This window comes from Alternaria hordeiaustralica (assembly GCF_023758085.1).
Source record: "Alternaria hordeiaustralica strain BMP 2776 chromosome Unknown scaffold_7, whole genome shotgun sequence".
NCBI classification, from domain to species: domain Eukaryota; kingdom Fungi; phylum Ascomycota; class Dothideomycetes; order Pleosporales; family Pleosporaceae; genus Alternaria; species Alternaria hordeiaustralica.
Window position 1 is genome coordinate 329,752 of NW_026056779.1, and position 26,414 is coordinate 356,165.

At 53.4% G+C, this 26,414-nt stretch overlaps 10 protein-coding genes across 10 annotated transcripts; 6 read left to right on the plus strand and 4 right to left on the minus strand.

Annotated features, from left to right (window-relative positions):
- Positions 1-2,406: 2,406 nt before the first annotated feature.
- On the plus strand, positions 2,407-3,839 carry J4E84_004542 (uncharacterized protein; the record flags this gene model as incomplete). Its single annotated transcript, XM_049387145.1, has 2 exons — positions 2,407-2,997; positions 3,051-3,839. The coding sequence occupies 2 exons, from the start codon at positions 2,407-2,409 to the stop codon at positions 3,837-3,839; spliced, it is 1,380 nt and encodes a 459-aa protein (XP_049244918.1).
- A 608-nt stretch (positions 3,840-4,447) lies between these two features.
- J4E84_004543 (uncharacterized protein) lies at positions 4,448-5,205 on the plus strand (the record flags this gene model as incomplete). The annotated part of the gene is made up of 2 exons (XM_049387146.1): positions 4,448-4,562; positions 4,616-5,205. 2 exons carry the CDS (start codon positions 4,448-4,450, stop codon positions 5,203-5,205), a joined length of 705 nt encoding a protein of 234 aa, XP_049244919.1.
- Positions 5,206-6,108: 903 nt separating this feature from the next.
- On the plus strand, positions 6,109-8,235 carry J4E84_004544 (uncharacterized protein; the record flags this gene model as incomplete). The annotated part of the gene is made up of 4 exons (XM_049387147.1): positions 6,109-6,300; positions 6,374-7,349; positions 7,488-7,792; positions 7,852-8,235. 4 exons carry the CDS (start codon positions 6,109-6,111, stop codon positions 8,233-8,235), a joined length of 1,857 nt encoding a protein of 618 aa, XP_049244920.1.
- A 1,247-nt stretch (positions 8,236-9,482) lies between these two features.
- J4E84_004545 (uncharacterized protein) lies at positions 9,483-11,226 on the plus strand (the record flags this gene model as incomplete). The annotated part of the gene is made up of 3 exons (XM_049387148.1): positions 9,483-9,660; positions 9,708-9,884; positions 9,935-11,226. 3 exons carry the CDS (start codon positions 9,483-9,485, stop codon positions 11,224-11,226), a joined length of 1,647 nt encoding a protein of 548 aa, XP_049244921.1.
- A 117-nt stretch (positions 11,227-11,343) lies between these two features.
- On the minus strand, positions 11,344-12,579 carry J4E84_004546 (uncharacterized protein; the record flags this gene model as incomplete). The annotated part of the gene is made up of 2 exons (XM_049387149.1): positions 11,344-12,197; positions 12,246-12,579. The coding sequence occupies 2 exons, from the start codon at positions 12,577-12,579 to the stop codon at positions 11,344-11,346; spliced, it is 1,188 nt and encodes a 395-aa protein (XP_049244922.1).
- A 1,836-nt stretch (positions 12,580-14,415) lies between these two features.
- J4E84_004547 (uncharacterized protein) lies at positions 14,416-15,060 on the minus strand (the record flags this gene model as incomplete). Its single annotated transcript, XM_049387150.1, has 1 exon — positions 14,416-15,060. The coding sequence occupies one exon, from the start codon at positions 15,058-15,060 to the stop codon at positions 14,416-14,418; it is 645 nt and encodes a 214-aa protein (XP_049244923.1).
- A 2,586-nt stretch (positions 15,061-17,646) lies between these two features.
- Positions 17,647-19,212, plus strand: J4E84_004548 (uncharacterized protein; the record flags this gene model as incomplete). Its single annotated transcript, XM_049387151.1, has 1 exon — positions 17,647-19,212. The coding sequence occupies one exon, from the start codon at positions 17,647-17,649 to the stop codon at positions 19,210-19,212; it is 1,566 nt and encodes a 521-aa protein (XP_049244924.1).
- Positions 19,213-20,496: 1,284 nt separating this feature from the next.
- Positions 20,497-21,584, plus strand: J4E84_004549 (uncharacterized protein; the record flags this gene model as incomplete). Its single annotated transcript, XM_049387152.1, has 2 exons — positions 20,497-20,749; positions 20,833-21,584. 2 exons carry the CDS (start codon positions 20,497-20,499, stop codon positions 21,582-21,584), a joined length of 1,005 nt encoding a protein of 334 aa, XP_049244925.1.
- Positions 21,585-23,309: 1,725 nt separating this feature from the next.
- On the minus strand, positions 23,310-24,026 carry J4E84_004550 (uncharacterized protein; the record flags this gene model as incomplete). The annotated part of the gene is made up of 1 exon (XM_049387153.1): positions 23,310-24,026. The coding sequence occupies one exon, from the start codon at positions 24,024-24,026 to the stop codon at positions 23,310-23,312; it is 717 nt and encodes a 238-aa protein (XP_049244926.1).
- A 1,646-nt stretch (positions 24,027-25,672) lies between these two features.
- On the minus strand, positions 25,673-26,255 carry J4E84_004551 (uncharacterized protein; the record flags this gene model as incomplete). The annotated part of the gene is made up of 3 exons (XM_049387154.1): positions 25,673-25,796; positions 25,849-26,078; positions 26,130-26,255. The coding sequence occupies 3 exons, from the start codon at positions 26,253-26,255 to the stop codon at positions 25,673-25,675; spliced, it is 480 nt and encodes a 159-aa protein (XP_049244927.1).
- Between the last annotated feature and the right edge of the window lie 159 nt (positions 26,256-26,414).

Genomic DNA, 26,414 nt, shown 5'->3' on the forward strand with positions numbered 1-26,414 from the left:
ATTGCGCCGATATTCAGTTTTCCTCGCACACGCTCGGGCATCTTGAGGTCTCTCTTGCAGTACTTCGGTATGCTCGCGGCATGCAACTCTATCTGTCACCTAAAGATGGATGTACGAAGTCAGTGTTTGTCTCACATGCACTTCGTACAACGGCAATTACTCACGAGCCGACCTATGAGCTTGGTCGGTACCTGGAGAGCGACATCGAAGCGTTGCGGTCGGTTCATGTCGAGCTCTGGATCCACTAGTAGGTTGGAGTAGATTGTGAAAATACCCAGCGAAAGAGCTGTTGAATCACTGGCGGTTGTCGCGGTTGTCGCGGTGATATCGAAATAAGCTCGTCGGAAGAGTGCGATTGTCGTGAAACCGCAATGTGAGTGTAGCGCCAAGCTACAGATACAGGAAGTTCTCAGGGTACAGGTAATGTTTCCTTGTCCAGCTCTTTCACCTGTTTAGCCTCACTTACTGGAAGCCAACAACCGGTTTGAGACTATCAAGCACATCGCCAATGTCTCACCCCACGATCAAACGCCTCTCAGGTCTTGGTACCACGTGCATCCGCTACTTGCAACATCCCGTTTGCCGTCTATCGGCTTTGCGGTAGGGTTCGTTGTCTCGCGCTACGGTCGAGGTGCGCTGGTTCAGACTATGGTCATTCTGTCGTTGGCCGTCAAGCTTGCAGTATGTGTCCTCCAGACAGAAAATCTTCGGATATGAAAATTAATTTTCATACGGAGTCAGATGCCCACCTCCGCATTCAGTGGTATAAGAAGCTGGTTCGTCGTACCGTTTCGAGCTGAACGAGATGTCAACAAGACGACTGCGCCATCTTTTCAACAATAGCGCCCACGCAGTGACTACTGGATCAGTATGACCTTGCTTGAGGAAGACGCTGAGACGATACTAAAAGAGCAGAACAGAGATATTGAGCGTGAGCTTTTCGTCAAATTCACCTTTCTGACGTCAATTTACGACACACTCGATCTTCTTCAATCGCGTATTGGCATGAGCTCAGCATAGCCGGAAATTTCGAGTATTGCGCCCGTGAGCAGTGTGAAAAGGGCATTCGTTCACGCGTCTTGTTCGTAGGCCCGATGACAGGACGTTGTTGGGTGTGTATAGAGAGAGCCAGAATGACCCGGCCGTTGTTCTGGCGCTCTCGAAATGGCATTGTCTGCTAGCACGTTGTAGCCGCTCATGCCCATTTGGAAACATCGACGCTAGCGATTAGGTTTGCTGGGGCTCGAGCGCGAAGATGAGCAATCGAAGTAAGCACAAATGACTCGTGACAGATTGGGCATGCGCTCATGTCAAAGATCTAATCGCGCGGTGTAGGAAGTCATTGTACTGCAAAGAGAGGTTACATAGTTAAGTATGTCAACATCGCGCCATAAGAGAAGTCTGAGGTGCTTCATACAAACTGACAAGGCATCTTGGTAGAACTTGGACAGCAATCGGTGTGCGCGCAGCTTCGCGGCGACGCCAGCGCCTGCACTCGCGCAGTCTGTTTGAACGAACCGGGCCGTGGATCTGACAGCATTCTAGTGCCGACATTTCCTCCGCGACAGGTTGTACGAGAACGTTTCGACGTTTCTCATCGTCGCGACCAAGGTGGGGTGGAACAATCGATATTGTCAGCATCGAAATGAAGCCGGAAGATCGACCGCGAGTTGAGACCAGTGTGAATTCGCATCAAAGCCAAGCGATCGGGCTACATTACACCGCCAACAATGCGAACCCGATTGGAATACTACCAGATCTCTCAGCAAGTCAAACGTCAAGTAAGTCGATGGGTTGGCCTAACGGCGACGAGAATTGAGTTGTCAAGCTAAGCTAGAGCGACCAAGATCCCAACTTAGATTGCGCGGTCACATCTGACGTCCGTCGCCAACGTCAGCCCTATTATGTTCATGCGCCGTGACGGTAACCTCCGGTCCAAGTATCATCTTGGATCAGGGGAGCAATCGGATGAGGCGGGCGCCTTGTCAAAGATCAAGGGACACTCTAGACGAAACGAAGAAGCCCAAGAAGGCCCGACTCTGACAGACTAGCGAATAAACTCAGCGCTTGGACTGGGTTTAATTACCCACACCCCATGAACATGATCGCTTCGGTCCGTATACTCTGGAGAGCACTGCGAAACCTGGCTTGGAGAGCGTTGGCATGAACAGCGAAAGAGAGTTGTTCGCCGTTTCGAGTCCACGCCACGGCCAAATGTTAAGCTTTGGGGCTTGGACACCGACGTAGACCGACGAAAGACCACTAAGTAGGGCAGCGGCCAATATGAGAGGTATGTAAGGGCTGCATCCTCGTGAGTGTTGCAGTATCCATCACTCGCACATCCTGCAAGCTTCCCTTCAACCTCTTTTTTGACATTTTTGGCTACTCGCCGTCCTCTCTTTCAACATGCGTTTCTCCAACGCCGCCGCTCTCTTCTCTCTGGCCTCTGTAGGCTCGGCTGCTCCAGCCGTCCATGGCCACAAGCACGCACACGCACGTGATCTCGGTTACGGTGGTGGCTACGGTGGTGGTCAGTACCAGGCTGGTATCTTCTACGTCAACTGGGCCATCTACGCGCGCAAGCATATGGTCACCGACCTCCCCGCCGACAAATTGACCAAGGTCAACTACGGTTTCGCCAACGTCAACAACCAGACTGGTGAAGTCATCCTTACCGACGAGTGGGCTGATCTTCAGTTCCCCTACCCCGGAGATGTTGCTACCAACGGCACCCAGTTGCTTGGTAACTTCAACCAGCTTTACAAGCTCAAGCAGCAGAACCGCAACCTGAAGGTCATCCTCTCAGTCGGAGGCTGGAGCTTCAGGGCCAACTTCAAGCCTGCTCTTGCCACTGCTGAGGGCAGACAGAAGTTCTGCGACAGTTCCATCCAACTGATTGCTGACTTGGGTATCGATGGCCTTGACATCGACTGGGAGTACCCAGAGGACGAGACCGATGGCGACAACCTTGTCGACACCCTCATGCGCTGCCGCAAGGTATGAACCATGTTATCACGATTCGAATAATCGCAGGACTAACACCACAACAGACATTCGATGCCTACTCCGCAGTGAACGCCGCCGGCTACCACTTCGACCTTGGCATTTCCGCCCCAGCTGGTCCGGAACGTTTCGTCGTTATGCCCATTGCCAAGATGGACCCCTACGTTGACAACTGGAACCTGATGGCCTTCGACTACCAGGGCCCAGGTTTCTCCAACTACACTGGACACCTCAGCAACGTGTACCCCAGCTCCACCAACCCCAAGTCCACCAACGGCTGGAACAGCAAGTCAAAGTCTTTCGTCCCATTCAACACCAAGCAGGCCATCGATTACTACAAGATGAACATCGCTTCCCCCGCCAAGATCCAGCTCGGTATGCCCCTCTACGGTCGCGGATTCGCCAACGTCGTCGACATGAGCAAGGACCAACGCGGCCTCGGCCAGAAGTTCAACGGATCTACTGCAGGAACCTGGGAGCCTGGTACCCTTGACTACAAGGTCCTTCCCGTGAACGGCAGCAAGGTCTACACCGACAAGGAGACTCTCGCCAGCTGGAGCTGGGACCCTATTGCTAAGGAGCTCGTCACTTTCGACACACCCAAGGTCGCCTCCTGGAAGACTGACTACTTGATGGATGAGGGTCTCGGTGGTGCTTGGTGGTGGGAGTCATCTGGTGACTTCCCGGCCACCAGCGACAAGAGCATCGTTGCTACCGTGGTCAAGAAGCTTGGTGGTCCCGAGAGCTTTGTCCAGAACATGAACAACCTGTACTACCCCAAGTCCAAGTACTACAACATCCGCCCATCGGCCAACTCTACCTTGAGCCTGTTCTAGATAGTTGGTTGTAAGCGTCTCTGGCGCAGTAATGCGACCAGCTAGTTGATCCCCAGTTTGGCAGTTCCTTTCTTGAGAACCTTATTTTAGAAACCTTTTGACTTGCACTGTTGTTGCAAGACCTTAATGCAAGATACGCACGTGATGCAAATTCACGAAAAGCTCGCTCAAAGAGTTAATAGACGTTTGACTTGACCATATTTGCCTTCCCTGCTCTTTCTTGACCTTATAATACTGTTGAAACATGTCCCGAATAGGAGCAGTCTCTGGACTGGAGCACTGTCATCATCGGGTAGCCAACCTCATAGTCTGATGCACCAGTAAGTGATCTCTTCGATGCTAGAGCGCGCAGTCGAAATTTGCTATGCAGACAAAAGGGAGTCGTGGTGATGCGTCATCCCCGCCAAACTAGCACGGGAGGCCATGCGCAAAGGCTGCCCAGGTGCGGCTGCAATCGGACCCACTTCCAGAATAAGACCGGCTTGTACAACCCCACCAACATGAATGCCATCATATCACGACATTCCAACCAGCTTAGGGGCCTCTGCAAGCCATCTGGAACTAACAACATCCGGATCTGCTTGCGTGCGACACGATCGGTGAACAGCATGTCGCAGCCCGTGCGACCGCGGCGGTTCGCACCACTGGATCCCGCGAAAAAGAAGGAAGGGGACACTAGACCACTGTTAAAGGGCATCGTGTTTGATGTCGACGGCACGTTATGTAGGTATTCTGATGTCGTGCACAGTTCTGTGTTCATGTACTGAATGACTTAGGTCTGCCTCAAAACTACATGTTCGCAGAGATGCGATCAGCCCTGGGGATCGAAAAGCCGACGGACATCCTGGACCACATCTACTCGCTACCCGAGGGCGAGCAAGAAGAAGCACAGGAGAAGATCCGGGACATTGAGCGCACCGCAATGAAGTCGCAACAGCCGCAGGCCGGGCTCGTGGAGCTCATGGAATATCTGGACTCTCGTGGCATCAAGAAGGGCATCTGCACACGCAACTTCGACGCACCTGTCACTCATCTTCTCACTACTTTTCTGCCAACATCAAAATTTAGCCCTGTCGTGACGCGAGAGTTCAGGCCACCCAAGCCCGACCCGGCAGGCATTCTGCACATTGCGAAGGACTGGATGCACGAAGACGGAGGAAAGAGTCTGATCATGGTTGGCGATTCAATTGACGACATGACGGCTGGTCATCGTGCGGGAGCTGCGACTGTGCTGCTAGTCAACGACGTCAACAAGCATCTTGCGGAGCACCAGCACACGGATCTCGTCGTTCAGCGGCTCGATGATCTCATCGACATTCTTGAGAGTGGGTTCGAGGGACGCGTAGAATCTAGCGAAGAGAAGTAGATGCAGGAGGGCAGTAGAGGAAGCTGTCTGTAAGAGCTGATGTGCAATACGCATTAACGAAGTCCGTCATTATGCGTCTTGAGACATCGTGCCCGTACTGTTCGTTGCTTGATGCTCGCTGGAGCAACTTCGCTGCGATGGTTGGGCCAGGCTGCGTGCAGGCTGAGGTGCAGCACGGGCCGCCCTCGAGCGCCACTAGTCGTCACAGTGCCGACCCGCCGCCAATCCCATGAAGCTCTCACAAGCATTCTTGCGCTGCACACTATCCGGGACAAGAGCACTGAGACCATGCATGAGCCCACGCTTCTTTTTGCCAATGTTCAGATCCTGTAAGCATTGAGCCAGCCTGGAGATCAGCGCACTGCATGCATGAGCCGGCTATTGGTATGAGCATAAAAGGATGCATGCTGCGCAGATCTGTGCTCCTTCTAGCAGAACGGAACGGAGTTAGACAAAATTGGGCCGTTCCGCACTCGTGGGCCATGGAGCCCTGCAATGAACAGCGATACCCATCCCCAAAGCTGTGATGAGCGGTACGGCCTACTTTCTATATTCGAGACAACCGCGAGAGGCAAAGGGGAAGGTGCTTCAGAACGTTGTTACCTAAACACGGCTGGGGGTGATCAGCCATCACTCCAATCAAGAGCCGATCACGTTGATCCCGGAGGCTACCTGCATCATGTACTTGAAACATCTGGATACGATAGGTCACCCAGGTGACTACGTTGGGTGTCTAAATCTCCATGGCTTGGCAGCCCAGTATATGTCCGCTCTCGCCGTGGTTATCATCGCAGTTTCCAACCCATCCGTCGCTTTCATTTGCTGCCAAGCAACCAGGGTCGAGCATACATCTCCTTCTGTCCTGCCACTTCTGGTTCCACACGACCAACGTCGCCGGCTAGCATGAGGTACACCACTGCCGCCTTCACAGGCCTACTGGCCATTTCTGGTGTCAGCGCCGGATCTACCTCCCGTACTTCTCACATCGAGGGCAACGAAGTTGTCGAACGTCTGAACACTGTACCTGAGGGATGGAGCGAGATTGGTGTTCCAGCGCCCGAGCGCAAGCTCCATTTCCGCATTGCAGTACGCTCGGTAAGTCATCGCGAAGCAGATCAGGAAGGCCTTCATGGTTGAGATATTGAAAGTCGAATACTGATCATCGCAGGCAAACCCAGATCTGTTTGAGAGGACGCTCATGGAGGTTTCAACTCCCAGCCACCCCCGCTACGGCCAGCACCTTAAGCGAGACGAACTGAAGGATCTCATCAAGCCAAGAGCCGACTCAACTGCAAATGTGCTCAACTGGCTCGAGCAATCCGGCGTCGAGCCTCGAGACATCCAGAATGACGGCGAATGGATCAACTTTCTCGCTCCTGTGAAGCGCGCAGAACAGATGATGGGCACCACGTTCAAGACCTACCAGAGCCAGGCACGCCCTGGAGTCAAGAGGACTCGTTCGTTGGGCTACTCTGTCCCCGTGGAGGTTCGGAGCCACATTGACATGATCCAACCTACTACTCGCTTCGGTCAAATGCGCGCCGAAGATAGCCAAGTCCTCACACAGGAAATTACGCCTTTCTCCAAGCTTGCTGCTGTTAATGCCACGTGTAACACAAGGATCACGCCTGATTGCCTCGCAGATCTTTACAACTTCCAGGACTATGACGTTAGCGACCAGGCCAACGTAACGATCGGAGTGAGCGGGTTCCTTGAGCAATACGCTCGTTTCAACGATCTCGACCTGTTCACACAAAGGTTTTCTCAAAGTCTCGCTGGTAAAAGCTTTGGAGTACAGTCTGTCAACGATGGACCATTTCCCCAGAACGCATCGGCCAATAGCGTCGAGGCCAATCTCGACATCCAGTACACAGCCGGCCTGGTGAACATATCAACCACGTTTTACACTGTTCCAGGACGAGGACTGTTGGTTCCTGATCTTGATCAGCCCGATGAGGACGACAACAACAATGAGCCCTACTTGGATTTCTTCACTTACCTTGTGGGTCTGGAGGACGAAGAGTTGCCCCAAGTTCTAACCACTTCGTACGGTGAGACGGAGCAAAGCGTCCCTGCCGAGTACGCCAAGAAGGTCTGCGATATGATCGGTCAGCTCGGTACTCGTGGCGTCTCAGTCATCTTCTGTAAGTATTCGTTCGAGCTTGGAGGCGAAAATGCGCCCAGACGTCATCAGCCGCGATGTCTGGGGGTAGTGTCGTCTCTAAACTCAATCCTCACCCAAACTCTCCATCAATATGAACATGAGTGCTAACAATACTCAGCCAGCGGTGATACTGGTCCAGGCTCTGCTTGCCAGACCAATGACGGCAAAAACACGACTCGTCTTCAGCCAATCTTCCCCGCCTCATGCCCCTACGTCACCTCCGTAGGTGGCACTCGCGGAGTAGAGCCTGAGCGTGCTGTTGATTTCTCTTCTGGTGGCTTTTCTGATCTGTGGCCCCGCCCAGCGTACCAAGAGAAGGCTGTTTCCGACTATCTCAGTAAGCTCGGGTCTCAATGGGAAGGCCTCTACAATCCCAACGGCCGTGGATTTCCTGACGTCGCCGCTCAAGGACTAGGTTTCCAGGTAAGTCTTAATCCCTGTACGAACTGTATGTGAGGCAAATACTGACTCTCCTTCTCTAGGTTGTTGATAAGGGTCGATTGTCGTCTGTCGGAGGGACTAGTGCCTCAGCGCCCGTCTTCGCATCGGTCGTTGCGCTTCTCAACAACGCTCGCATGGCGGCTGACATGCCTTCACTCGGTTTCCTGAACCCTTGGATCTACGAGCAGGGCTACAAGGGTCTAAACGACATTGTCGATGGAGGCTCTCGTGGTTGCACTGGTCGTTCCATCTACTCCGGACTTCCAACCGCACTTGTGCCTTACGCTTCCTGGAATGCAACGGAGGGATGGGATCCTGTGACCGGTTATGGTACACCTGATTTCGAGCAACTGGTTCGCCTCGTAACTGCGCCGCAGTACGGTCAGCGCCGCGTTCGTCGTGGAGGCCTCCATGAAGAAGCATAATGCAAGCAAAGACTTGTGACCTTCTTTACCTAGATATTTCTCCATCAGTAGAGCAATTCCTATCATGAAATTGACACCCTGGAGCTTAAATTGACGCAACATTTTCCAGTTTGCTTGCTTCATTTCAGTGTAGTCGATATCAAAATGCGCCCCTCAGTGACGATGGCGGCTTCTCCGGGTGCGCGACCAATCAGCCACTTGACGTGCGGAAGCCACAACCGATTGTTGCTGACATGCTGACACTCTCACAAACCTTGAACGCACCTCAAGCCATGGTCCTGCAGACATCATTTCAACAGTCGTTGCTTCAGACCCTTCAGAGGAGACGGGAAAGCCCATGTGTTTGATTGACCACATAGTTTTCGTCACAGCGACCCGCCACAGCATCGATTTTCGCGAGCTTCCCTATGCGGTTAAAGCGCACAAGACTTATCTGCGCCGAAGCATGACAAGCATCCGCCATGGTGCTTGATCCTTCGACACCTGAATGGGAGCGATTTTCTCGAAGGGCGACTTCAGCCAATCACGCAGCTCGACCATCCTTTGCCCCAGTACCTGACGACGCGCACTGAGCCTACCGTGGCCCCGGATTGCGGCCAGAGATAAGAGTTGGTGTCGAAAAGCCCGAAGAGATAGTTCCCCGTCCACTATCAAGAAATACGAAGTGGACCTGCCAGTGCTTGAAGGCAGTGGCGGCGTCTTTGGCGGGCCTTGGAGAAGCTTTGCGCCGTTAGCTTCGGTCCACCAGTGTGGTCGTGTGTCTAGTCGCATGCATTCCCCGCCTCTATCGCGGTCGTACCTGGAAAACAATACCAGCATCATGAGCAATCGCAGCAATGTCGACTCCCGTCGCGCCTTGTTCAAACCTCAACTACACAACTTCGCGATCCTGCGCATACAACTATATTAGAGTATAACGGAGCTCAAGCGCAGGGTCAAGCGTTTGAATGATTTCGGTGTGCTTCGGGGGTAAGCAACAATATGCGACGGAACTTCACGCCTGCCTAATCAGGTAAAGAGCTGGAGCTATGTTCGCCATGAGCTATCTGTGTTTGTGCAGGTACAGGAAGATGTAGGCCGCGTCGCGTGCGTGGTAGACCCGAAGTGACGTCGGTCTGGCGCTCCACGCTTTTACTTCAAGAAGGCTGGGCTGCCCGCTCGGTTCCTCTTCTTCACGGCCATTGATAGTCACAGCACGAGCTTGACTAACGAACAACCCCGGCACTGCGATCGCGAAGCACGTCAAGATGCAGCTTCTTTCACTCCTCGCTGTTGGTGGCCTCACAGCAAGCGTTTCCGCACGAAGCGCTCGCTCTGTCGGCAAGAAGACGGAACTTCCTCGTCCTCGTCTGACTGTCCCCGAGACCAGTCTTCGCCCTCACAAGCGTCAGACCACTCAGATTATCACCACTGAGGCGTCCAAGGGTATGGTGAACGCTTACTCTTACGCACCACTAGCTAACAACTCTCAGCATTCGCTGTCAACGGAACTGCGGGAGCGATCCCCGACGTCGACTTCGACATTGGCGAGTCCTACGCTGGTCTTTTGCCCATCAGCGATGCCGCCAACGAGACCTCTGAACTGTACTTCTGGTTCTTCCCATCCGAGAACCCAGACGCAGATGACGAGATTACTATCTGGCTGAACGGTATGAACAGTCACAAGTACATGATCGACTACCTCTAACATATTTCATAGGTGGCCCAGGCTGCTCTTCTCTAGAGGGATTCCTCCAAGAGAATGGTCCCATCTCCTGGCAATACGGCAGCGGTCCAGCAGCTGTATACAACCCCTGGAACTGGGCCAACCTTACCAACATGGTCTGGGTCGAACAGCCCGTAGGAACCGGATTCACCCAGGGAAACGCTACAGCTACCTCCCAGGAAGAAACCGCTGAGGAGTTCCTCGGCTTCTTCAAGAACTTCGTCGACACGTTCGGTCTGCAGAACCGCAAGGTGTACATCACTGGCGAGTCGTACGCCGGACGCTACGTCCCTTACATCGCCGATGCCATGTTGAGCAAGAACGACTCCTGCTACTACGACGTCAAGGGAATCATGTTCTACGACCCCAGTGTGGCCGAGGACGTCCTGCTAGAGGACATCCCAGCTGTCCCCTTCGTCGACCAATGGGCCGGTCTCTTCAACTTCAACCAGACCTTCATGGACGACATCCACAACCGCTCCGAGGCCTGCGGCTACACCGAGTACATGGAGAAGTACCTTACTTTCCCTCCTCCCAGCAAGCTCCCGTACCCCGAGAAGGACGCCAAGACCGAAGGTTGCGGGCTGTGGGAAGACATCTACAACGCCGTCTTCTACACCAACCCTTGCTTCGACGTCTACGCCATCGCCACCACCTGCCCTCTCCTCTGGGATGTTCTCGGTTTCCCTGGTTCTTTCGACTACCTCCCTCCCAACACCGAGATCTACTTCAACCGCACCGAAGTCCAAAAGGCCATCAACGCGCCCATCCAGCCATGGGCTGAGTGCTCCAACGGCGTTCTCGACACCGACTCGTCTCCCCAGTCGTCCTGGGAAGTCATCCCCCGCGTCATCGACGCACTAGACCGCACCGTCATCGCACACGGCGAGCTCGACTACATCCTGCTCTACAATGGTACCCTCATGGCTATCCAGAACATGACTTGGGGCGGCATGCAAGGTTTCCAGAACCCGCCTGTCGATGACTTCTACGTCCCTTACCACGACGACTTGAGCCTTACCAGTTTGAGTGCCAAGGGCCTCATGGGCAAGACCATCACTGAGAGGAAGTTGACGTACGTCCAGCAGGCTCTGAGTGGACACATGGTACCCCAGTACCAGCCTAGCAGCGCGTACCGCCAGCTTGAATTCTTGCTTGGACGTATTGAGAGCCTGACCAGCCGGGAGCCTTTCACCACGCTGCCCAAGATCCCGCAGAGCAATGAGACGAGCGTTGTTTCTCGGGATTTGGGAGCCATGGGTGGAGAGTTCAAGAAGTGGTTCTAGACTATTAGTATGCCCGTTTAATGGTATAACGCAATGAACACGATTACGTCATATAACTCATGAAGTATGCGTGATGTCTGCGTAGATTGATTGTTCTATTGTGATATCGAAATAACACTAACCGGCAACGTTCTCAGCCACCCTCCGCCCATCTTTACCCAACACCCCTTCTTGTCTCTGCGCCCTCTCCTCCGGCACTTCAGCAAAGATCTTGGTGATGGCCTCAATCGTGGTATTTCCCCCACTGAAGACGACGCCAATGTTCCAGCCCTTGTCCCCAGCCTCCCTCTCAACCATCTTCCTAAAGTCCTCGTTGTACAGTATAGTCGCCAGACCCACGACCGCGCTCGGCTCGACAAAACACTTCATCCTCTCCAACACCAGCTTCATCGCATCTTTGATGTTCTGCTCTGTGACGGCGTAGAGACTATGCACGTATTCCTTGTTCGAAATAACACCCCATGTATGGTCACCGAGGGGCGTACGCAGGCCATCGGCGATAGTCAGGGTCTTGACGCTGGTAACGCGTTCGCCCTTTTCAACGCCCCTCTTCGCGTCGTCGCCGCCCTGAAAACTGGGTTCTGCGCCGAAGACGCGTACCCCAGTGCCGTGGAGAGCGACTGCGATGCCGCTCAGCATGCCGCCGCCACCACAAGGCGCGATAACAGCGTCGAGCATCTCGCCGCTTCCCAGAAGCTTGCTGACTTGATCCTGTATCTCCAGCGCCATGGTGCCCTGGCCGAGTATGATGTGGGGATGGTCGTAGGGAGGGATCAGGGTAGCGCCTGTGTCCTTGATTACGTCTGCGACGACGGCTTCGCGTTCGGTGCTCGTGGAGCCGGAGAAGTGGATGTTGGCGTCTTGTGACCGCGTGCCTGCTATCTTCGAGGGCGTGGATATGGAGGGCATGACGATGTGTGCGGGTATTGAGAAGGTTCTTGCGGCAAGCGCGAGGGCTTGCGCATGGTTTCCTGTTGATGTCAGTCCTGCCTGCCTGATCTGGTCATAAGTAGACGTACCGCTACTGTGTGTGACTACTCCCTTGCTCTGCACTGCTTCCAATCCATCCTGCTCGATCAATCGCGTGACGGCATGGAAAGCACCGCGTACTTTGAAGGCGCCGATGCGCTGGAAGTTTTCGCACTTGAAGAAGAGGTTCACCTTGGGCTTAGCGGGCTCTTGGCTTTCCCATTGTGTTCCCTGGAGTGCTTCTGGAGCTTGAGGCGTATTGGCGAGAGTGTTTAGGGTGGTGTTGGTCAAGACGGGCGTGTCATGGATGTGCGGCTTGATGAGGGCGTGGGCGGCTTCGACCGAGGCGCGCGTCAGGGAGGCATGGGGGGCTGCGGAGGACATGGCTGCCACTGAAGAGAGCGGCGATGAGCTGGATGCATCCTGGACAAGACTGTTCAGGATGTGACTCAATGGGGGAACCGGGTACAATGGTGGGGAAGATAGCGCGGAGAGGAAGGCAAGGCAGACAGGGGACGCTCCGCGCGGGTCGCGCCTTCTGGCCAAACACGCGACGGATACTTTTCCGAGTTTCTCATCCACTCTTCCCTGAACGCACCTTTCGACACAGCGACAGCTCGCCCATGTGCAGTAGATATGCGAAGATGCCCTTGCCCCATATTCGCTGTCTCAAGCTGACACCCCAGACAAGCCCTCACCAAGTCGCTGTTTACCACCCCCGCGCCTGCCATGTTTGCTATTAGCATTACCAACGTTTCCATCCAAGAAGGACTAAAATGCCGTTCAGGTCGACCTGTCTCTTTCTTCATACTGAGCTATCCAAAGTCACCTTTGGTTTATACCTTATTCGACACCATGATGGGATCCACTTGCAAACCATGGTTCCATGCTGCCATTTCCCATAGTTACGTGACTTCGAATTATGCGATGCTAACAAAAGGAAGATCCTGTTCCTCTGAATCGGACTCTCATATCTACTCGAACAGTTCGGCAATATCTATATCGCACTAAAGGTCGGTCAAACCGGAAGTCCTTGCAATCGGGTCAAGATCACGTCGGTACGCAGCAACCACACACCCAGAAGAGATGAACAGCCAAGTCGACTCCCCACTCGGACAGCTGGTTGAACTGTTCGGAGGACTGACCATGGCAGAGATCGGTTCCCACTCGACTCACACCACCCTTAGTGCACTGGACTCACTACCCTCGACTTTACCAACGGATAGCGCGCCATCATTAGCTTCAAAAGGCTTGTCAAGCCGAACCATCTCCTCAACCCAGTCAGAAGAGATGGCGTCTCCACCGAATACCAATCCGCATCTCCCTAACGAGCTGATTATCCAAATCCTCCATCACGCTCTTCATCTCCGCCCCGGCTGCTCCGTACCACTACCCGTGACCGCCGATCGATTTCAGAGCCATATATCTCGCAACGGTCGCTTGGCCAGGTATCTGGTTATATCCAAGTCACTCTATCCCCTCGTTCTAGAGGCTTTTTACCGCGAGAACGAGTTTCGATGCGCCTCACGCGGGATAACTCTGAAGGTGTTGATGGAAGATAAGCCTCGGGAAAGTCCTATCTTGCTGCCCCCGCCACATGCCAGACAGCATATTCGGCGACTGGAGTTGGTGATCTCTTTGGAACACTTTAGTCGGGATTTTACCACTTCATACCAGTGGCAGACACTCGTCAAGCTTTGTTCTGGAAGGGCCAGACTTACTAGAGTCGAATTCTTGCGCTTGGTGATAAAAGAAGCCCCGGGAATGTATTGCGGAAGAAAAACTGCTTTAAACCAACTGAGAGTTGAGGGTCTTGTGATTAGGGCGAAGAAAGAGGTGGTCATTCAAGGCTGGAGAGCGGCAAAGCCATTTATCAAGGTGGAGGCTGAGGTCGTGAAATGGATATAACAGTATGTCAGGAGTAGAAGTCTCCCTCACATTATTAGCAGTCATAGGGAACTTCAAAAGTAAGCCAAGAGTCCTTCAACGTACTATCAGCGATCGATCATGCACCTAATGCTTGAGCCTGAAGACATACGTAGCAGTGTAAATCATCATATTGAAATATGTCACAATAGCCAAGAGGTACTCACAGTAATCACAAGCGACATTCACGATGCACAAAAGCATGTTGGAGAAGACAAAGAATCTCATTCTGCACTACACTATGGCAATGACCAAGCCAGGAGACGACAAACCCCACCAACCACCACAAACAATTCACAAAGCTGCCCAGAGTCCGCTCAGCATGGCGCTCCTCAAGTCGGAGAGGCCAGCCTCGACGGTGATGTTGAACTCATCACGAGCGCCGATCATGAAGCGAGCCTGATGGTAGATAGCGACCGCCGCCTCGGAGTCGGGGTTGCTGAAGATGGGAGTGATGTGAAGCTGAATCGTCCTCAGATTCTGCATGGTCATCAGATCAGAGAGCTTCCGCAAGGTGTGGGCACTGCGACAGTGCTTGAAGAGGTCGACAGTGTTGCGGAAGTATATCCTGTTGTCGAGGATGCGGTCGGGCAGTACAGTCGGCTCTCCTGCGTAGCTGTCGGTGAGGACAAGCTGCACCCGGATATGGCGGAGGGAGGGGAGGAGGTGGACAGAGGGCATGAGTGGCGCGCGGTGTGATGTCTTTGAGATGAACTCGAAATAGTTTTCTTCGTAGAAAACTTGGAGAGCGACCGCCTGGAACTGGCGAGAGACGACGCAGAGCTTGTGCAGTATGCACTTGTGGAGCATGGCGAAGCGGGACGCGTTGATTGGCCTGCCCCGAGGCGAGACCGTGGAGAAGATGAGTATGTTCATGAGAATCATCTTGAGGATTTCGTTGGGGAGGACAACGCTCTGACGAGGCGCGGGCGTCACCATTGTGATGGTGTTTGGAGAAGACATCGTGCTTGTAGCCGATGTGAGTGGAGGTGATGAGGAAGCGTGTTGTGTTTCGAGGTGTGTGAGGAGGTTTGAAAGTGCTCGGAAAAAGAAGTTTGAAGGCGACTTTGTACTGGAGAAGTGAGGAACTTTCAGGCTGAGGGAACTGAAGGGAGGCAGGGGGAGGCCAGTTTATATAGACAGAGGGAGACCCTCTAGCGTCTCCTCCAGAAGAACGGTACGCCGCTGAAGAAGAGCGAGGAAGTATGAAGCTTCCTAATTCTGCAGAATGGAAGCATGAAGTCTGCGATGAAACCGGGCCCTTGCCCTATTATATGGCCTCTGATTCGTCCTGGGGCTGTCCATTCTGTGTCCTTCACCGCACTAGTAGCCTTCATATCTGACTAGACGTCTTCTTTGGGCTCCGATTGGCGGCAGAAAGGCTACCGGAGACCTTCTGGCAGTATGAATGCTGCCTTGGCAGTGAATCAATCACTAGTGATGCTTCTTTCAGCGACGATGGAAGAAGAACGAATCGAGTATGTCCAGGACTAGATCTAAAAGGGGTAGGTGGCTTCCTTGGATATCCGTACGAGTCCGGCGAATCAAGACACTTAGACGACGGCGTGGCTCTGTTGGTACCAAGTGAAAGGGTGAGGGCTACGATGGTGGAAGGCCGAAGCAATCGCTGAGGTAGAGGAGCCTTCCAAAGATTGGGAAACTGACTTCCAGGAGGCTGCGCACGTCGATAAAGCTGTGCCATCCTGCAAGAAGAGCCCGAGTAGCGTCTGATGCCTTCATTCTTGCTTTGCTTGCTGTGGAAGTGCCATGAAGCTGGCTGGAGACAGCTATGGCGTTCGTTTGTCAGGTTGTTCTTTGCGTTGCACAGCTGGCTGCGTCCGCGGGGAAGCTGTTACCAAACACCGACCACCAATATCGACACCGATATTTTGGAGCACCAGCTGCACCCCCAGTTGACGAAGCGACAGCACAGGAAGTGGGCCGTACCCATCGCATACTTCTCACGAGACGAACCAGACCTTGCCCACAGTCGTTGCCGATGCAAGCTGCCGCGCCTGCTCCTCTCGAACCCCCACGACCCTCCCCCATCTTCTCCGCAACGGCGGCGACAACGAGTCGAAGGAACTTGGACGAGATGACAAGAAGAAGACTGTCCGAACAACTGCACTGTGCAAGATAGGCCAGGTTACGAGACAAGAATGGTGACTCCGTGGCAAGAAAACTCTTCAGCTTCGGCGCAGGAAGGTATCGCAACAAGCCAACGAGGAGGAACATGCAAATTGGCTGCAGAAGACAGCGCGACGGCAGCATGAAGGCGCCACTTCAATGCTCATCGAAAAGAGATCCAGAGAGCAGGCCGGGCACGGGCGATACCAGGACATCATGTAGGCAAACCTCGGCGGAGAAGAGCCATGTGGACCTGGAGATACATTAGTCGTTGGTCACAGAGGACGGAATTTGGCAAATCACGTTAGAATCATGGCAATAGTATCAGAGACAACAGGTCGCAGTCGCCACGCTGCGCGGCAGGACACACATCAGCGGACGCGAAAGTCGAGGTCCAGGACTAATGGGTGCATGGGCGCATGGCACGCATACGAACAAGCTCGTGGTCTGCGAACCGTACCTCGAACGTACCCCAGGATATACACTGCTACATCGCCCGTAGAGCGCATTACCTTAGGGTAAGTTTCGGTATCAGGATCGCGATACGTCGAGAACGAGCTTGGTCGTACTGTCGTGTCGCAATACCGTGCGAGAGATCTGTAATTGTATCAGTTGAGGTCAATGAGTGCAAATTTCACAGGTCAATAGCAAGGCAGTGAGGCAAGGTGTTGGTGTAGGAAAGATGGAGGCCGTAGGCAGCTGGGCAAGATTGAACTTCCGCCTTGGTCTGTGCACGCTAGCATGGTCATCTCCGTCGCCGGCCATGATCGCTCCCAGTCATCTCCTACAACCTTGGCAATTTCACACCGCTTCCCATGCGCGAAATCGACAATACATCGTGATATGCTATGACCAAGAGGTCCCATGCCAACATATCCTCCTCGCAAGCAGAACCTCCAGAGCGGCAGACGTCCTACGATGGGGAGCGTAGCGGAAGCCACGAGGACGGGGATGGCTCGTCGCTGAAGAAGCCGCGATCGTTCATGGCGACCTTGGTATGTGGTCAAGAAATGACATGCACTGCTCTGCTGACTAGAGAAGGCTTGCGACATCTGCAGATCGAGGAAGACGCGCTGTGATGAAGATCGGCCAAGATGCGGCTACTGTAGGAACATGAACTTGGAGTGCACGTATCAGGCACCACGCAGTACGAAAAAAGACCAGTCATTGACTTTGGCAATCAATGCTATCCGAAGACTGGAAGCAAAGATCGAAGACCTGACAACAGCGATCAATACACCAAAGCCGTCGTCTACATTACCACTTTCACCGGCAGGGCCTATCAACGACCATCAGTCACCTCACACCATCTTCTCACAACCAAGTCCAGGATATCACGTCTCAGCGATGCCCTCTCACCACTCTCATAATGGCAGGCTAAGCATACACGAGTTAGCAATGTCGCCACAAGTCGTGGGATCTCCCGCCAAAAGTCCTTTCCCGGTGATGGAAGTCCAAGGCGCAGTAAATCTTTCCTTCAGCCAACATCGTGTCGCGCTCTGGCCGGCCATACAGCAAATACTTCCTAGCGGTTTCGTCACTGTCCGAGCAGAGCTTCCAGAGGACTACATAGTCGATATTGAGAACCGGCGAGCGCAGCTGCCGATACATATCGATCGTCCCTACGGCACTGTCCCTGAGAGCTGGCTGATGAGCCTCCCGCAATCGGCAGTCAAAGGCCTTGCAGATGCCTATTTTGCCGTCTTCCACCGTAACACGCCGATCCTTGACAAGTATCATTTCTTCTCAAGCACACTAGGCACAGCTATGGAGAACGAGTTCGGGTACGACGTGGAGTCTGCGCTGGTACTCAATGTGCTTGCCTTAGGTTGCTTAGCTGTCAAGGCTCACGAGGAAGGCGACTTTGCTCTTCCCTCGCGCCACTCTCCAGCCAGACGTGGCTTCGTGCACCCGGATTGGTACGAACTCGTTGCAGATGATCCACCGGGGCTCAAATTCTTCAACGAAGCAAGGCATCGCTTCGGCTTCCTCATGTGCGATAACGATGTTCAAGCAGGTCAATTTTACATGCTTTCGACTCTGTATTATGCTCAGATTCTCCGGCCTCTCGATTCTTGGACCACCGTGAACAGGGCGGCCCTCTGTTGCGCTAGCATTCTCACCCGCACGGGAGCGATTGACTATGACACATGGGAGGGCGATATGTTATCACGACTGTTTTGGTGTACTTTGATGTACGAAACAGTCATCACACAGGAACTGGACCTACTTCCGCATAGCGGCCTATTAGACTACGAGCCAGATACGCCTCTACCGAAGTTTACCCAATGCCCACGGCCAAAGACGTCCATATCGGGACTGCTTACCGATGAAGAGGACTCTTTCTTCAACTTCCACTTTCTCGCTCAAGCGGCCCATCGCATCATCCTGACACGCGTAAAGCAGAGCCTGTATACCTTTGCGGAGAAAGACGGTTACCCCAGCGCCAGTTTGACAGCAGAAATGCATCACCAACTAGAGCAGTGGCGCGCAAACCTCCCACCGTCGCTTCAGTTCTCCGACACCGACAACGCCAGTGACTCACCCAGCCCTGCACACGTCATCGCGAAGGCCATGCTGCGAAGCCGCTACCTCGTCGCAAAGTTCCACATTGGCCGTCCGTTCCTCTACAAAGCGCTGCATGCACCAGCGTTCACCAGTGATGCAGAGTACAACGAGGTGCGCGAGGGTCTGCGCGGTGGCATGTACTGGCCAACTACCATGGGTCTTTGCACGCAAATGTTGTCGGCTCTACCAATCAAGTTTGGGTGGTGTTGTCAGTGCTTTGGACAGGTGCTATTGTTTCACGCCGTAGCGCAGTCGCCAGACCCAAGATTACGAGAAACGCTGCCGGAAGGATGGCGCGAGTGGGTAGGTATCATGATGACCTTGATCGAGAGTTGTGCGAGAAGCAGTCCTGGTATTGCAAAGGACTACGAGCTATTGCGCTTGTTGGACGCCTAGCTCCAGACGTGTAGTATGGACACGCTCGCGAAACTCTACAGATTGCTGCTGCAACGTCAGTGTAGTCCGTAGGTATACAGCCAACATGATTATGTTCATAACGAGTTCGCGTGAGACCCTGCGTCACGCTGCCAGACGTAACACGGTACCACAGATACTCGAGCCAGGCTTTTGTCAGCCGTCGTCGTCGCATTTGGGCACTCAACGTACGACCAAGTCTGCGTTTCAGCAAAAGTCAATTGCGAGAAGGTCGAGACGAAGGAAGACACGATGAGCCTTGCTTGCGATTTCTAGGATGGTCGCGTCTTATGCTCCGACTGATGGTGATGTTTCAGCACCGCCGCACCCGTGTCGATCCTGCCATCTACAGCCGAGTACGAGAGGCTTGCGTGTACAAAGTGGCTACTAAGCTGACTATCGTAAAGGCGCATGCGGCACCGGCTCGTTGGTCTAACCCAGTGCAAGACACATTGCGCACAAGAACCAGGTTGTGAATACATAACATGCCCATGTTTGCATCTCGAATACCCTCATCGCAGTCCCACACGCGTTAACGGGGAGCATAGCACAGCCACAGGGCGCGCATCCCAGATCTCGGCGTTTCAGCCTTCCAGCCCTCTCCCGGCGCGGCAGCTAAGCCCAATCAGACGGTAGTGGCCCCTGCATTGCTTAGGGATGGAAGCAAGGATCTACCGACTGACACAACTGCCACTAAACTGGGGGCGTGTCGGCCGCCTCCTTTGAGGCAGAGGGACACTTTGCTTGTCATCCTGCCTTTCTTACCACTCCTTTTTGGCTCCCGGCGCAGCGCTTCTCCGGTATCCGCATACATTGCCATTTTTTGCGCACACCACCGTCTTTCCGTGGTGTCCACTACGCGACGCACCCTCCATTGTTCAGATTCGGCATCTTTGCGAAATTATTGGATTGGACTGGGCCAACTGGATCTGGATGCAAAAGAGCGAGGGCCTAATACACGACTCCCACGCGCAGGCGGATTGAATCGCATCCTAGGCCTCTGAACCCCAGAGGACGAGCCGCGACGATGGCCGACTACTCATACCAATCGCTGGCCAACATGGGACCACAGGGGAGATGGCGGCGTGTGCTGTTGATTGCCATAATACCCATGGCATTGGCTCTGCTTTACTTCAGCTCTCCTTCATACGTGCCGAGCAGTCTTCGTGCACAGTACGTGTCGCGATTCTTGAGTTCTAGCAACAACTGACGAGGCGCAGATTCCCGCATACCCAAAACATTTCCCTCCCCAAAGACGACATCTCCATGGCGACGATAATAAAAGCACTCTACGGCCCGATATTACATCCGATCGATGCTGCCAACTTTACCGACGAGGACGGAGATATATACAGACTAGCAGGGGAACCGAAGTTCAAGAGCAAGTTGGGCAAGAAGGTGCTCATATTGGATATCGACAGTCGGCCGTTGACGGAAAAGGGCCAGCTCATGGACCCGCAATTGAAGTGGAAGGGCATGCGCTCGTTGAGTGCGGGCATGCTCGGGCATTACATGTTTGGTACGTTGTCGACCATACAGGAGACATCAAGGGCCGTTCGGCACGTGGAGTGGACAACGAGCGACTCGGCTAACATCTGACAGCGCAAATACACGGCTACGATTACAAGTTCATCCGCGCACCCGATTACGCCGACCGGTGGGGCACCTGGGTCAAGGTTCCCATGATGAAGGAGGCGCTCAAGACCCACGAGTACATCGTCTTCATGGACTCCGATGTCATGTTCCACTACCCACATCTACCTCTCGAATGGCTGCTCAACTACTGGAACATGACCGACGATACCCTTGCGATGATGTCCATTGACCCGAACGAACCGCAAAACTACGATGCGAAGGGCAACCGATACTTGAACACTGGTTTCGTGATCGCACGACAGAGCAAGAGGACACAAGAGATGTACAAGGCCTGGGCGGAATGCCCTTCTGAGACCAAGTACAAGGGCTGCGCGCACTGGAAGACCGACTGGGCACACGAACAAGCTGCTTTCGGAAACTACCTGCGCTACGACTACGACCGACCGGACGACATTCGCGTTCTCCCCTGCGTCGAAGCCAACGGTGCACCCGAGGCTGCGAACCGAGGCGGTTGCAAGGGCGTCTTTGTACGACATTTCTGGGTTGACAAGGGCCTGGTGGCCAAGAACCTGGCGGACAGCGTCATGCAGTACTTCCTGCCACGATTACACGAGGCGTATCTGGGCTCAGCGAGCGAGCATATCGTCGACGCAAAGGGCTTCAAGCTCGAGGGCGCGGAGCTCATCGAGATGACCGAAGAAGAGAAGGCAGCGGCCAAGAAAGGACAGGGCAAGAACCAGAAAGATGAAGGGTGGTAGGACGACTCTGAACTTCGCAACGGCCTTTGACCCTCACCTCGCGCACGCGCATTGCATTTTATTTCACCAATCTTGCGCCATCTACCGCACGGCCTTTATATAACCATCATATACGCCGCTGCTATTTCATGGCAGTACTTTTCTGTCGGCGTCTACAGGCGTCCCATGTCTTATCGTTATGTCTTTGTACAGCGATTTTTCAAGCATGTTACATCATTATATTAGACTTGGGTGGGACGGGCATCAAAGACGGCTTTCCTTGATCATGTATGAGAATTGTTAGGCAAGAATAGCCACTTGGAATACCACCTCTTTTCACGTTGTCGATTGCGTTGAGCAAATACGTTGGTGATGCACAGGTACGTCAACGTCTTTTGTTTACTGATCTGTATCGCAGACATCGTGTGCCGGCCGCCCGGGTAGCTCCTTCCCTCTCGGCACCATGACGTGCGCAACAACCCCGGGAACATCCATGGATGACGACGATCGGCTGATCTCTACGAGCGTTGCGAAGACCTGGCAAGAACCACCAGCCTCGCGCAATACACCACTGCACGCGCTTTCTGCTGTCGCGATGCAGTGTCGCAAACGATGTGCAGTCGCATTGGTGCACTGCACCTCCCCCTCTCTTGTGCGACACCAACGATAACGAGCATATTGCGGCGTGGTACTTCAAGTGGAACAACTGGTTCGGGTTTAGATGTACAAATCTGCTCTGCAGCAGCCGACGTGAGGGGCGACGACATGGATGCATGCCATCTAGTCACGCTTGCCAGATCTCGTTCAGTCCGCAAGAACGGGTACCTTCCTCTGCACTTCACTTGGATGTCCCGTCGATGCAGACGTCATGAAGCATTCTATCGGAAGAAGATTGTTCGCAAGAAACAAAAGTTCCGGACACGTCGACAGCGGGCACAAGCGGTCTGCTACCAGCTCCTCTCGTTCGGAGTCTGAATCATTGATCCCTCTCAAAACCAAACCCGAGCCTCAAGCGATACCACAGAGCCCGTTACCCCATATTCTCGACCAGCCGGTTCAGAATCTATCGCATTCGACGACCATAATATCACCACAGTTTCAAGGACCACGTATTGAGAAACCAGATCTTTGGCTGCTGGCCCTTGGGCGCTCTGGACTAAGCAATGAGCAGTCACTAGTACTCCTCAGTCCGCCTACCGGGGGTGAGACCGAGCCATGGTCTCCAGTTCAGTCCGTGCAGGAAGTCAAAGATGTCACTCGCGACCGGTACGTTGAGTGCGAAAAGAGAGTATGGTTTGCCAAAACTGGAGGATACAAGGCCGTATCAAACAACGGGCCGAGACGGTACTCATCGCCGTATTCGAGCTCACAGATTTCGTTAGCGAAGTACTAAAGTACGATGTCACTAGATACGGTGCGACAGCATGATCTATCATCACCTTTGGCCTATGGGTAAGAACTGGTACTGGAATTGACTGCTCGTGATATTGACAATGGACATTAGCTTGTGCAGAACGATCTCGACAGAACACAATCCATATTCGAAGCTTCCGCTTTCCTGGCGGATCTCCTTGCACGCTACGCTAGTATCCTCCTGTCCAGCAAAACCAGCCAGCAATCCTTTCCAGGAACCGAATAGCAATGTCTATATGGCCGCTCTTATTGTTGACCCACGCCACCAATCTGCTGAAACACAAACCATTCCAAGTTCTTCATACCTCCACCACCTTTCTTCTGGTATTCAGGTTAAATTCTGAGCTTGACCATCTTGTGAATGGCGCCATGCATCGGGTCACTGGACCTGATCTCCGCGCTTGATTCATTCTCGAGCTTCAAAAACTTTGGCTGCAGCACAACAGTTGCTTTGTTTGGCAGATCAAGTAGTGCTCGTCGGTACTCATCGCTGTCACTGTTGATTTGTAAATGCAAGTGCAGAGAAGTGCTCAGTCGCACCGTCAATTCGGTGAGCTTGGGGAATCGAGTCTGCCAATCCTGCCCTCCTGCCTGCTGTGGCGCGTTGGGAGTAGCAGCTTTGTGGACAGAACGGGGACGGAGAAGCACCAGCCAATCGTTCTCAAACGACGGCTCCAGGCACTGTGTCGCGTTGTCAATGCGACGGTACAACTCCAGCTGTATCACCAGTTTGCGAACGTGACTACCGAACACAAACGGAGGGAAACGCCACTTGTCGTCGGCGCCCGGGGTAACGTGCCCCCAAGACACGCCAGAGCGCCTAATGACAAAGGTGTTGTCGCTGTAGTACACTTGTGCGGCAAGGGCATGCATGCGCTTGTTGACGAGTAGCAAAGTTGGTAGGTTCAAACCTTCCTCGATGGCTTTGTGGTTCCTTGCCATGATGAATTTGTCGGTGCTGAGGGCGTACGTGAGGATTTGGACCTTGAGCTCATCGGGAAGGGCGTCGAAGCCGACGCGAGTGCCGCCGGGGGGTATGTTCTGAGTCATTGTTAGCGTTGAAAGAGGGAGTTAAGCAGATGAGGTAGCCGTGAGGTTCGGCGTCTGGTGTATTGTGGCAGAGAGAGAAGGAGCTGGCGATATGAGTTGTTGACGTGCCAACTAGTGCGTGCGTCATGACCGCGCACGCGACAGGTGAGAGTCAAAAGCTACGGTGACCAGGGATTAGGCAGCAACCTCTGCGTTTGCTCTACATGCTCAGCTCGCAAGATAACGTCACCGTCGATAAGAAAAGCGGTGTCAGAGCGGGTCAGTATAGTGGTAGACTTTGGTTCACCTCTCTTTTTGCCTGTTCGTATCAATCTAGACTTGGACTTAGTACGAACTAGAGCGATTAGTATGCTATCCATCACTCTTCGTCGTTGCCAGCAGCTTCCAGTGTTCAATGATATCGGTGTGCTTATTGCAATAGACACGCGCAATGCTATTGTGGCATTCCAGCGTCAGGTCAAGTTCCACCTCCTTTGCCTTGAACAACGTCTTTGTGTCAGCTAAGCACGCTCTCGTTTCCTCTATCAATGCAGGCGACATACAACAGTCTTCATCGCCTTCTGTGAGATTGTCATCATCAAAGAAGTGGAAGCTGAGCTTCAGAGTATGCAGGTTCGTGAATCCAGTTTGCCAGGCATTGTCGTGGGGTGCCGTCATGAGCCATCTCGATCTCACGATTGGTAAAGGCAGGCCTAGTTCGTTCGATTGTAATACGGGCCTTGTTGCCTGCAGCATAAAGGCCAAAGGTTGCGAATTGCACAGTAGTATATGTTCCAGTCGTGAAACATCCATGGTGTACGCCTTAACGGTAACGCGTAAGTGCCGAATCATGCTTGCTATTTCTGCAGGAGGGTAACGAAAGGTGACTCGTTGAGACGAATGAGACGGTTTCTCCTCGATACAGATTTCGAAGACATTGTTGTTGTAGTAAGCGGTCCGGGCCAGCCGGTACAGTTCCTTGTTCCGCACCTCATAGATAGGTTCCATATGTTTGCGGAAGATGACTGTATAGTTACTGTCTGGCACGGGGCTTTCAGGAATGTCACCAACGATAAAGCATAAGACATAAATTTTCAGCTCCTCGGGAAGGTCTGCCCATTGCCTGAGCGATGGAGACACTGTTGCTGTTGTGATGCCGTCTTGATCTTGCTGGGTCATTGTCGGCATATGATAACTTTGGATCTGGTTGTGACTCAAGGTCAATGAGCATATCTTATACCATAGCTAGAAGTTTGCTCCTGCATGTCAGCAGGGCATATAATCTGCGGAATGACTGTGACCAATCCGCTCAGACTTCATACTCAATGTCAGCGACCCTTGGCACCCTATGTAGCCGCAAGCCACAGAAGCTGGCGACAAGCTCGATCTATGCCTGGTCAGTGCACGTTACGAGACAGAGGTTGACTGCTGTCTTACACATTGCTGGATTATCTCCACGTCCTCCTTACTGACACCGATGCGCCTTGTCCCGCGCAAATGCCAGGCTGTCTCTCTCGGCAGATTTTGTATCATGATGCCGCTGAGTACGGTGAGCTCGGTCTCGACGTCGTTGAGGATGCTGTGATCGGATAGATAGAGGCCGTAGGTGATTTGCTTGCTCGTCCAATCTATACTGCATTAGCTCAGGATCAGGAAGCGGCCAGGGGCTACATGCCGAAATCCTTTTGTGATGCCAACACGTTGTCGATGCCCTCCTGGTTGTGTTGGTATAAGCGACCTTGCCATGCTGCACCACGTTTTGAGTTGGCTTCGTCACACTGCCATCCCTCTCTGGTTGTTGTCAGCTTCTGTAATCGCCTGCTGACGACGCACGACTTCATACCTAGAGAATGTATAATCCTTGTCCTCTGGCCTCGTAATGGCATCGATATCGAAGATGGCTTCCAGCGGCTTGCACACGCCCACAATGACGATGAGCTTGAATAGTGTTTCTCGTATCCTCCGCATCAACGCCTGACGCTGTTCGGGTGTTTGGCATTCGGGTCGCTTGATGAGTTCCTTGTAGAGCAGAGGCGCGAAGCCCGGCTGCCCGCCGCCTACCATTGCCGCGAGCTATAATGGCTTAGCCAATGCTCTAATCTGCCTATACAAGACATACCATACCAGAAGGACATACCACTTGTCATCTCCAAGTGACTGCGATGGGAACTTCTCCTCTATGGCCTTGAACAGGGCAAGAGCTTCGTCATCGGTTGGGTCGCGAGGTATCGGAATAGTACTGGTCGACATGGTGTTATTCGTGCGATCAAGGTGGAGTTCGAAGTAGGATGTTGCGCCTTGCGGGATGGTTGCTGGCTGTCGTCATTGGGTGTTCCGATAGTCGGGGTGGACAAGTAGGACCGATCGCGACTGCGACGCGTCTTCGGAGGGGCGCGTCGCGCTAAAGCG